This window comes from Atta colombica, unplaced genomic scaffold, assembly GCF_001594045.1.
Source record: "Atta colombica isolate Treedump-2 unplaced genomic scaffold, Acol1.0 scaffold149, whole genome shotgun sequence".
NCBI classification, from domain to species: domain Eukaryota; kingdom Metazoa; phylum Arthropoda; class Insecta; order Hymenoptera; family Formicidae; genus Atta; species Atta colombica.
Genome location: NW_017259238.1, coordinates 94,105 through 106,043, shown reverse-complemented (window position 1 = coordinate 106,043; position 11,939 = coordinate 94,105). Strand labels below are relative to the sequence as shown.

The window sequence follows — 11,939 nt, the reverse complement described above, 5'->3', positions numbered from 1 at the left end:
ATATATATATATATATGAGAAAAGAATAAATAGTGCAACGAAAGATTAAAAACGTAAGTATTAACAGTTTTAATATGATATATGCAATTAGTAGTCTTGAATACGCAACTTATTAAAACTTGAAAATTTATAAGAGTCAAATAGCATAGAAATTATTTCAATTTAAAGATAAGTAGAAATGAGTAAGAGACACAGATAAGTGTAATATTGAAAGATATTAAATAATAAAAATTTTCTCTAAAAAAAAGGAAGAAAGGAAGGAGAAAAGTGAAAATTTGAGTTATAAATCTGCAATAATTACAATTAAAGTATCGTAAAAAATATAAATATAATATAAAGACTAGGATTTTCTGAAGACACCTTTATTATTTATTCAATTTGATTTAAAATGAAGTTCAGGCAATGTTAAGACACAGAATCATCGATCGATTATTAGTAACCAACTTCGTGGAGAATATTTAACATGCATGATGTTCGCGTATTTATAAATATAGTCATGACGATACTTCTTTTTAAGTAAAAAAAAAAAGTTTACTTTGATAAAATATAAGTAGCTAACAAGCACATTGCAGCCATAAAATTCTTTTACAACAATGTTAACGGAACTCGTTTAACTTTAGTTAGAACAGTCAGCCGGAAAACGGCAATGTAAGTTTGCAATAAGTATTTTATAAATATTTACATGCGCGTTGAGTTCTGCATTATTTTCGAAATCGATGCTTATACACATAATTACGTACATGAAAAATATTATATTAGATATTTATAAATCTAAGGCCCAGTTGCTTTGACTTTAAACGAGACTTAAAACTCTCTCTATGTCTCGTTTTAAAACCGAACAGGAACAAAGAAAGTTTTAAGCTTCGCTTAAAATTAAAGTAACGTTGGTGCAACCGAGCCTAAGACCCTTATTCTTATATGATTATTATTCTTATTACTTACATATTATTTTGGCGATAAAATTTTATAATCAATAGCGACGATGATTGGGTTAATAATCTAATCGCCTATTCTATTAAGAAACCAACTGATTAGCGACATGTAGCAATCTGGCAACGATCTAGTTTTCTTAAAAATTATTTTCGTTACATTATCAGGCCGATGTCGGCCTACTGGTTGGTCGCTCCAATATTTACGTTATCATTGACCCTTAACCATAACTTTTGATATCTCGTCGATTCTGAACGTCACTATTTCTTTGGGGTGCTTGCCGCAGATACACATAATCGCTAAGAGTCACGGACCCGATGTTTTCGATTCTCAAGAATAAAAAGTAATGATGTTGACACTATCCACAAACAGAACTTTCAGGCATTAGTTTCTTGAAAAAATAAAGTACGTAATATATTGAGTTATATTAATGTCATTTTGGTTTCGTAATATAAGCTACTTATAATTTGCTTGCAGCGCGGGAAATAATAGAATAACATTAAGCATTCAGAAACCATTTAAATATTACTACCATTTAAATATTATTTGCAATTAACAAGGAATTTAGAATTTTAAAATATAATAAAATATAGCAAAGTTCTTAATTTAGCAGGTACGTTCCGAAAATTTTTAACACTATTATGTATTTTCAACATTTTTTTGGATACAATGTCTAATATAATTCTCTACGTAATATCTAATATTATCTGCATTATCATTATCATATCATTATCATATTAAGTAGATATAAAAGCATTGTTAATCTCGCGTCGGATCGTCAAACTTGTGCTCGATCTTCATTATTATCTCGATCAAGACGCGTGTAACAAGCCACTTGATCCTGTCACGTTCGGACAACACTAGCTGCTCAGATCTTCAACTCAAGTCGTTTGACATCTCTATGAAGATATATATTGCATGGACTTTGCACTGTGTCCTAAGTCGGTTATAATAAAAGTAATTGATAGAATCCGCTTATTTTTATCGGATGTTTGCTCAATTTACTTAAATAGCGCAACATATCACTTATATTATAGAGCAAACATTAAACAATGTTAGCAAGAATTTCTTTCACCCTAAAATAAATATTTTCTTGCGTATTAAAAAAGATATACATAGTCTAGTTTCAGTTTTGTATAATTACAGTTAGTTTACATTATTTTTCTTATATATCTTTTAAATTGAGTTTCCATACAATTTGAGATTAGTAAAATATTTCAAACAATTAAACAATTTTTTTCTTTTATTAGTATAGTTTATTGAGTTCGTTTTTTTCTTTCCCTTCTTCAATTTCGTTAAATATAAATCTAGCGTATCAAATCTTAATCATCCCTCAGGACAATGAAGAACTCGAATGGCGTGAAGAATCCCATAGATACTGCAGATTCGAATGAAAGCGTCACATTGACAAGGTCAAAGTTGGAGACCTTCGATGATATCTTGCCGTACGTCGGTGACTTTGGTAGATATCAATGGCTGCTTCTATTGGCCTTGCTTCCCTATAGCATAGCATACGCCACCCTGTACTTCTCGCAGTTTTTTCTTACTCTGGTACCGCAGGAACATTGGTGCAAGATAGAGGAATTAATATCTTCAAACCTCACGCAGGAAGAAAGGTAAAATTTAATTGCGTGGCAATGGCATTTGTTAAGATCCCAAAACAAAATTATATATTTTATCTTACTTCTAACATAATTATTATTCAAAGCAATAAATAAATTAAATTAACTAACGGTCAGTAATCGAGCTACAATATTTCAGATGTCAATTAAAATGTTATCAAGTTACACTAAACAAAATACGTTTTGGAACTCACAGGTCAATCTTTAGCAAATTTAAATAATACTAATAATTAATTACCAACGCAACATAGTTACGTGTGATAACGATTTTTGTGATTGAATTCTATAATAAAATCATAAACGAAGGTGAAACGAGGTGATTCTTGTGTTTGAAATGTCTTTCTATTGTTGCAAAAATGTAATAGTTTTTACATATAGATTTTTACGACTTTTCCATTGACGAGTCCCTGTTCTCAGTTATATGATTTGTCTATTGATTAGTAATCGATGGTTAACAAAATCTTCACTTAACAAGTGAAAGTCTAGTGATCATTCACAGTCAAAATCACGGACTTCTATAAGTAGAGATAGTAGTCTGCCTAAAGACTTTGTTTCTATCTTTGAAGACAATGCTGGGCAACGACATATTTAAATTTTCTCACTCCCATATGTATAAATTATATGGATAAATTCACACGATACTCACAGACAGAACGCATACCTATACATGGAAAAAAGGACAGCTTGGAATCAGATTTATCTCTTTCTATCGCATTGAGTCAGCAATCTATTTAAATAAGTCTGTGGTCAAAATATAAATTATAATGTCGTTTTAGAATAGACAAGATCTTAATACTGAGCGTATCTTATTATCGTCAATCGAATTCATTTGAATTGATGCGTTGACGACAATAATACTCTCAATTTATATATTTTGACTGCGAATGATCACTAGATTTTCGCTCGTTAATTAAGATTTTATTGACCATCAATTTATTTCATTGTTTGTCACATTTCATTGTTTGATTATAGATTTCAATCAAAAATTATTACCACACATAATTATGCTGCGTTGATAATTATTACTATAAATAATGTATGAATCTATAATTTATAAAAAAATTTTGGATTAAGGAACAAAATTGTTTTAAAAGTGGCTTTAAAGTTTATTTTTCCCTTTGCAAGCATGTTATTATCTTCTTATCTTTAAAAATATATTTCGTACATTAGAAATCAATATTTTCAGAGTGGAGATTGGCGTACCAAGGTCGCAGAATTATCCGTACTACGACCAATGCCATCGAAGGGATTTGGATTTCTTCGCTTTTGTAAATCGTAGGAAAGACAATCACTCGATCGAATGGAAGGCAAACAAAACCGTGGATTGCAACCAATGGGAATACAATTTCACGCAGATCCCTTATGCTAGCATAGCGACTGAGGTGAAGTATCTTTGAGTGCGTTACTGTATGTATAAAATATGTGGAAGAGAGAATCAAGATTCGCGAGTACTCTTGTAAAACTGTTGTGCGATTAATTGAGATTACGAGCGTTCTTTCCCGTAATTCCAATCGTAATCCATTGTAGAATAATATGTGAATAATCGACAAGAGACAAGAGAGAGACAAAGAAATAAGATAAAAATAAATTTTGCATAACAAGTAGATGCATAATTGCAGAAAACGTTGCATTTCTTGCGTAATTTCAATCTACATTATCTACTGCAAAATAAAATCCGAGGAGAGACGAAGGAATAGTAAAACTCAGTAAACACTAATTAAAAATAATATAACATCAATGCGTTATAATTGCACTCTCAGCAATATATACTAAATGCAATATAATACATATTGTAACAGATACATTGTTGAGTGTAAAATTGAATGCGTTGGATGCAGATAAAGCAGCTTTACAACTGTTATAAAATTTTTTAATATAATTAGTTTTTTCCAGTTTCTCATTATCTAAATATATAAAACTAATTATATTAAAGAATTTTATAACAGTTGTAAAACTGCTTACTCTGCTGAACGCAATCATTAATGTTACGTTATTTTTAGTTGTTTACTAACTAAGATAAAAATAAAACGTAACTCCTGTATGAAATGTAGAAACATCATATAATACACATTGCATTTCTCACGCACTGATTCTGGACCCTTTGTGATCAGCTAGATTGGGTATGTGACCAAGAGTACCTCATATCGATGGCACAGTCGATCTTCTTCTGCGGTTCCATCGTCGGTGGCTTGCTCTTCGGATGGGTCGCCGATCACAGAGGCCGGATCCCTGCTTTAATGCTCTGCAATGGCATCGGACTCCTGGCTTCGATCGCAACTGCGAGTGCGAATACTTTCTGGTCCTTCGCTGTCTGTAGATTTTTCACTGGTCTGGCTTTCGACAATTGCATCAACATTCCACTGATTATCGGTGAGCGATCAACAAGAAATAATCAGCCACGCGATAATTGTCTGTATTGTTTACACTAAGGGTAGATTCAGATCTTGACAGAAAAGCAGCAGCCAATCAAAACATGAGCTAGCAGTAAATAGCACGGAAAGCTGAAACCAGCGACTATCAGTGTGAATTCTTCAATTGATTGCCGCTTTTCTGCTTTCTGCTTTTTTATCTAGGTCTAAATCCATCCTAAGACTCGCTTTTTCATTCTTTGATTAACTTGTGTTTAGACTTGATCTGATAATAATGCAAAAATTGTGAAAATTGTAAAAAAAATTTTTTTAGTTTAATCATTAAACTGATAATTTTATAGAAAATAAAACGTTGAGTATTATTTTTGTATAATTGTAATTATTGTAAATGTTTTTAAAGTTATCATTGCAATACTACTTAGTTTAATGATTACCTAGCAAACGAGAATGGATTGAAATGAATTGAAATGGATTCAGATTTTCAGAAATATTGATTCACGAATGTTAAAATAAATACTTTTCAATTCTGAATGCATTTTTATTCATTTATAGGAATTGCATAGAGCATATCTGCTTTTCAATCTAAAAATAACATTAGCTTTTTCTGTGCACAACACACATTGTGAATACTGTTCAATTAAAAATTTTGAATAAGAAATGCAGTTTTTCAATCCAATTGCATCCAATTGAATCCAATTAAATCCAAAAAAAGTATCTGCTGTTTAAAATACGCATTCGGATAGAAAAAAATTTCAATCCATTTTAATCCATTCTCATTTGCTGGGTAAACATAACTTGTAGAAAAATACAATTTTTTTTACGTTATCATTAGAATAAATGAAATTAAATCTAAATCACAAATTAATCAGAAAAACTGTGTATGAATAAAAGAATTCTGTTCTGATATCTTCAAAATTACATGTGAAGATACGCAGTATTTTTTATTTTTTAAAAATATCTTATATAAATCTGGACTAAGATCTTTATGGCAATAATATGCGCACGTGTCCGTATATTATAATGAATGGTATTGAGTGTAGATTACAAAAAAAATTGCCTGAGATGAAAGATGTGTTTCATAAATATTTGTGGGCGCAAATATTATGGCGCGCAACTCATTTTATACGTAATTTCATCAAATTTTTTGTGTGACCTATTAATTGCAGGTGTTCTTCTTTTTTTTCTTATTTTTAGTCTCTCGGCAGAGAGACGTGATGGCTTCTTCTTCAGACAAGGAACATATAATTTTTTAAGTACTGATTCCGAAAGATTATTAGAAGAAGTTGCATGCTATTTTAATCTATTAAATTGAATATACCGATACTTTTTTTATTTTGGTTTGGTTTAATGAATCAAATCCTGAATCTCGCCAGTGCTCGAGTACATGGCCGTGAAGAGACGAACCCTTGTCGTTAATGTTGCATTCGGCATATACTTCGCTGCTGGAAGCACAATTCTGCCATGGATTGCGTACTATGTCGCAAACTGGAAATTCTTCGCCTATGTTAGCGCAATCCCGATGATGAGTGTCTTTATTACACCATGGATTCTTCCTGAAAGCGCTCGGTAAATAAATATGATACGAATGATCAATTTATTCCACTCAATCTTCTCAATCTCACACAAATTAAACTTCCATTATAAATATATAGTAATTATTTACATAACTTTGTAATCAAAACATTGCGGAAAAGGATTTCATATCTCTCCGATTGAAATTGAATAAATGCAATGTTTAAATGAGAATAAAGGAACAAGATTAACGCGAGTGCGACGCAGTAATCAAAGCGCAATTAATTTTGCAAATTATACATATTACATATTTTACATACATATTTTAATATAAATCAAATTTTATCAAAATGAGATTTACAATCCTTAAACGCAGCGCTGCAATTTCTAAAGATTCATATCGCTCTTAGAAATTCATACAGTTGTAAGTTCGTCATTATTAGTTTCACTGTTATCCGTTCTGCGTTCTTCGAACTTTCCGCTGAAATGTAGAACACTGTTTTGCTATTAAGATGGTTCGTCGCCAACGGCAGAATAGATAAAATGCTGCAGAAGTTGCAGCGGATAGCGAAGATCAACAAGAAATGCCCTGACACGCGCATCTTCGAGATCTTCGTCGTAAGTAAGATTGATAATGAGAAAGCTGGAACGTGAATCTGCGACACAAATCGTGCATCATCCACCTTATCATATTTACAGAGAAATTTGACCGCAACTGATACTCAGAGAGAAAGTGCGACCATCTTTGATATTCTGAAGTCACCGCGTTTAGCAAAAAATACTATTCTACTAATCTTCTTTTGGTAAGAAATTTCATTTCTCCTTTTCATTTCATTGTCTTCTTCTTTATAAATTTTATCAAATAAAATATCTTTTTACCATAATATGAATACACAACAAATGGAAATAGGAAATAAAGGCTTTAAATAAGCTAGATCTTTTTTAGTGCTTAAATAATTCGGTGTGAATTTATATATTTATATTTAATCTTGTAAAGTATATGCCGAATTTAATTTTCTATCTTGAAACGTAATTCTAACAGAACTGAAGTATAATAATATCACAAATTAAATTGACAGGCAATTTAATAATATTGGTGCTCATAAGCATCTTAGAAAGATCTTAATAATCTAATGCTGATAAACATCTTATAACCTGTAAATAACTTTATTGCAAAAAAATGTCTTAGCTTTCTTCTTTGATATATTTTTCTTGATTTCGCAGAATATTAATTTTTGAAGATATTATATCTCCATCTCTCGCGAGGAGATATATTTTAAGTTTCTTTTTTCGGAAATATATGGAAAAGTTTTACTGAAATAAAAATTTAGCTAGATATAGATTTAAAAATAATTTGTTTAATCATTAAAATAATGTTGTAGAAAAGCATGATTAATAATGCTGTATAAAGTTTTAACATTCTAGCAACTAGCTTGAGTCCTACATGATTATTTTGATAGTCCAAACAAAATTATTTTCGGATCTGTATCCATCTAAATTCTTACATGCTTCAGAAAAATCGTTCTTTCATGTAGTTTCAAAGTTTGACGGGGAGTATCAGATCTCATCCGCTAAATTTATACTGCCCTGCTACTTCAAGAACGGACGCTATATTCCACTTTCCACTTTAATGCATTAGATACGTCGCGTACGGCGACGAAGTTACGGATGTACTTTCGGTACTTTCTAGGTCCTTGACGGTGATAGCTTTCGACGGCCACGTATACTCCCTCAAGCTGCTCCCGAGTTCGGTGTTTGTGTCCTTCTCCCTCGCCTGTTCGACCGAGCTGCCGGCCGGGCTGTTGCTGACGTTGCTATTGGACCGCTGGGGTCGCCGATTCTGCGGATTTATCACCCTGGCCATGACTTGCCTTTTCAGCTTCGCCGAACTGCTATTACACTCGAGTGAGCACATACACACGGGCTTTCAAATAAAATCAAGCGGTTCGCAATCGCGCCACAATCTCTCATCTCATGTGTTTTATTGTTCAGTCGCAGGGAAGCTGACGATGTCGGTGCTCTCGCGATTTTGCCTGAATATGGCAGCCAATGTGGGCCTTCAGTACGCCGCCGAGCTGTTGCCGACTCCTATTAGGACGCAAGGTGTTGCATTGATCCACATTTTTGGCATTATTGCCCATTCCATTGCGCCATATGTGGTGGATAGTGTAAGTCAGCTTTCGTATTCTTTAGTTATGAACAAAGGATGTTATAGAATTCTGATGCAACTATTTCATTATATGCATATGTAATTAATAATATTATTAGAAAACTGTTTTACATATTATATAATTATGGAATTATATAAAAAATATATTCTATTATAAATTTTTATAGCTATATTATTTGTATTGAAATATAGGAGAATGATTAAAAAAGTTGATTCAATTTATAACTTTGAATATTAAATATCGTATCGCATGTTATATCGCATTTACTTTCAATTTAATTAATGTTTAAATCGTCATATATCATCAATGCAAAATAAATATTGATAGAAATATTGACCTTTCATTGAAGACAAAAATACAAGCTCTATTCGCGTCGCTCGATATTTAGTCAATTAATTGAAATTGTTTCAGGCCAAGATTTGGTACTGGCTGCCGATGATGATCATCAGCATCGTGTCATTTGCAGCCGCTGCCCTAATACTATTCCTACCGGAAACGCTTGGTCGCGATCTCCCGCAGACTCTACGTCAAGGAGAGGACTTCGGAAAGGGACAAAGCTTCTGGACGCTACCCTGCTGCGACATTACCCGACCGCGTTCGAATCGACAACGATATTATCATTCAACCGAATTATAGTCTTTTTAATTTTTATTACATAAGACCTCGGCATAACCGTCGAGAAAATATAATTAAAAGAAAGAAAGAATCTTGCGCGTTGCGTGGTACGTGATAATATAAGTAATTAAGATTTGTACAATTAATAAAATTTATTAATAAAATTAATAAAATTCAAAGATAAAGTCAGAATGATCTTTCGATTGAGGAGCATTTTTTGGTAGGATTTATTTTTGAAAGCAAATGCATTATAATGCAAAGTTTTACAAGAAGTCAAAATAATTCGTCCTTTTATTTTATTATTACTTAATCATCTTTAGATAGCAATGAGTGAAATGGTATAAACATCTTTCAATTTACAAAGAAATTTCCATATTTGGCAGTGAAAGATGAGAAATATATGTATGCGATGAATGCCGTATATACATTATAAATTATAAATTATCTAAAAGCTACTTACATAATTAATTCGTTTGCTATCGCAACAACTCTTGATGATACATCAAGAAAATGAAGGCATTTCTTTTATTTATTTATATTATTTGTTCATTTATGTAATTTGTTCATTTATTGTATTCTTCCAAAAATACAATAACAAAGCAACATAATTCTTCATATTTATATCTCAGTAAAATCAGTTATCTTGTATATACCAAAGACGTTGTTCTTCAGAAAGACAAGGAACAATGAGCAAAGGGATGAACCCTTTGTAATTTTTAATTCCGTTGAGTTTGTAGCAAACGAATATATGAATATCTACATGTACGCGATATTCATGTTTACTCAAATAAAAATACGGCATTTTGGCACATTAGGTTTTACTTTGTATAATGTAAAAAATTGGATTCGTTGATATTACACTCTCGATCCTCGTGATACGGATAAGTCAGCTCGTTCGTCACTTCAGTCTCGCTAAAATTATGCTTAATGAAATAGCTTTGTACACACGGATGCAGAAAAGAGCGACGAATCGAAAGTCAAAGTCGTGTCGCGAGGAAACGATTCGAAAAAGCAATCTGGCACTCTCAAGACAGTCACATCGACTTTGAAGTTGCGCATTCACGTTCGTGTTCGTGTCCATCCAAGCGTGCACCTCATTGGATACATGGATACAATTGTATCTCGCATTCTTACTTGGTTTTTGTATTCCACTTCACCATTGAGCGCACTTGACATGTCCATCGTGTCATGTAATTAACACATAAAATCACATACGCGGGCGACTTGGTCACAATATTTACAACAAAAAGAATTTGTTAAATTATCATGCGAACAGTCGTTATAATCTCGTACAGTCGATAGTTTGAATACTGCCGTGATGGAAAGCCGCGTTCGTCATGCCTTCCTTCTTCTTCTTCCTCAAGGATTTCTTCAATTTCGGGGTTCTGCAACAATTTCAACAATTTCGTAAGTAAAGAGATAAAACAAAATTATTACGAGATAAAAATACGAAGAATCTTGATATTTTTTTTATCTGAATCCAACAAAAGAGATAAAAATTAAGAAGGAAGAAAGAGAGAAAAAACGAAACAAAGGATAACTTACGAGGATATGCAGGGTATCCACCAAAAGCTTTGATCTATGCCAAAGTCGTTACCCTCCTGCAGAGTTTCGGGCAAATCCTGGTCCAAGGTTTCAGGTAGCGCTAGTGTTAAGAACGCATCAAAAAACGATAAGAGACCAAGAACTATCAATGGTAAATTTTGGTTAACATCAGCCTAAAAAAAATAATGACTATTAACTTAATTAATCGACCTGGCCACTGGATTCCATTCATTACGATATCGTGTACAAGTAAGATCTCGCGGATTTTCGTGATACTTTACCAGATAAATCACATAAGGTCCGACGATGTGAGCGATGTAGCCAATAATGTGAATTAGAGACACACCTTGTGCCCGCACTACGGTCGGCAACATCTCGGCCGCGTATTGGAAACCGATATTCGCAGCGATATTGACACCGAGGCGCGCCAAAATCGCCATGGTGACGGTTAGTGTACCTGAAATATCGTGGATTATGTAAATGTAACATTTGTAAATGTTACATTTGTTAGTCGCATTCACCAGTTATTCCGCCTCAATTCTTTCTTCATTTTAAATTTGTTCAATTTTATTCTCGGCCCTTTATCAAAATATTTTGTTTATTATCGTATGTCTTTTATATTTGTGATTTAAAATCGTTTCTACTTAATATTGGCCGACTTTTGCTAAATGAACCTGATGTCAATAATTCTCAAAGAAAAATAAAAAGCAATTGATCCATACTAGTTTACGATCCAAACAAACTTAGATCACAGACCGATAAAATCAAAGATCTCATATTTTCGCGGGTTCTCGTTTTATTTTTTATATTTGTTTGCAATCTAAAACAATTTTCCTGTATTGTTCTGACGATGAAGACGGATAAACCTGATGATGACAAGTCTATAACTACAAAGTTTATTTAACATCATGAGATTCGTGAGTGATAATGTAACTTACCGACGGGAGTACCAATGGCAATCAAAGAGAATACGCCGCATATGAACATAGAAGCGAAACCCATCCATCGTCTACCCCATCTATCAAGGAAAAGTGCCAGCAGAATCGCCGCCGGAAGCTCGGTCAGCGCGGCTATGGAGAATGACGTGAACACATCGGGGTGCAACAGCTTCATGTTCCAAACGTGTCCGTCGAACACCAGAATGATCAACAACCTGAAAACAATTATTCGATCAA

The 11,939-nt window shown here is 32.9% G+C and overlaps 2 protein-coding genes across 5 annotated transcripts in view; one reads left to right on the top strand and one right to left on the bottom strand.

Annotated features, from left to right (window-relative positions):
- The window catches only part of LOC108685226 (carcinine transporter-like), a 13,500-nt gene extending 4,096 nt beyond the window's left edge, over positions 1-9,404 (top strand). Inside the window, exons 2-10 of the mRNA XM_018189914.1 lie at positions 2,268-2,546; positions 3,739-3,934; positions 4,664-4,922; positions 6,295-6,487; positions 6,946-7,051; positions 7,133-7,236; positions 8,124-8,338; positions 8,426-8,601; positions 9,016-9,404. Coding sequence (XP_018045403.1) covers positions 2,272-2,546; positions 3,739-3,934; positions 4,664-4,922; positions 6,295-6,487; positions 6,946-7,051; positions 7,133-7,236; positions 8,124-8,338; positions 8,426-8,601; positions 9,016-9,240 — 1,749 coding nt within the window. The 5' untranslated portion in view covers positions 2,268-2,271 and the 3' untranslated portion in view covers positions 9,241-9,404. The remainder of the gene's footprint in view (positions 1-2,267; positions 2,547-3,738; positions 3,935-4,663; positions 4,923-6,294; positions 6,488-6,945; positions 7,052-7,132; positions 7,237-8,123; positions 8,339-8,425; positions 8,602-9,015) is intronic.
- A 395-nt stretch (positions 9,405-9,799) lies between these two features.
- The window catches only part of LOC108685251 (carcinine transporter-like), a 39,150-nt gene continuing 37,010 nt past the window's right edge, over positions 9,800-11,939 (bottom strand). For all 4 annotated transcript variants that reach the window (XM_018189952.1, XM_018189949.1, XM_018189950.1 and 1 more), the window contains exons 7-10: positions 11,703-11,917; positions 11,046-11,221; positions 10,765-10,937; positions 9,800-10,604 (exon numbers count right to left, since the gene is read on the bottom strand). In XM_018189952.1, coding sequence (XP_018045441.1) covers positions 10,499-10,604; positions 10,765-10,937; positions 11,046-11,221; positions 11,703-11,917 — 670 coding nt within the window. In that variant the 3' untranslated portion in view covers positions 9,800-10,498. The remainder of the gene's footprint in view (positions 10,605-10,764; positions 10,938-11,045; positions 11,222-11,702; positions 11,918-11,939) is intronic.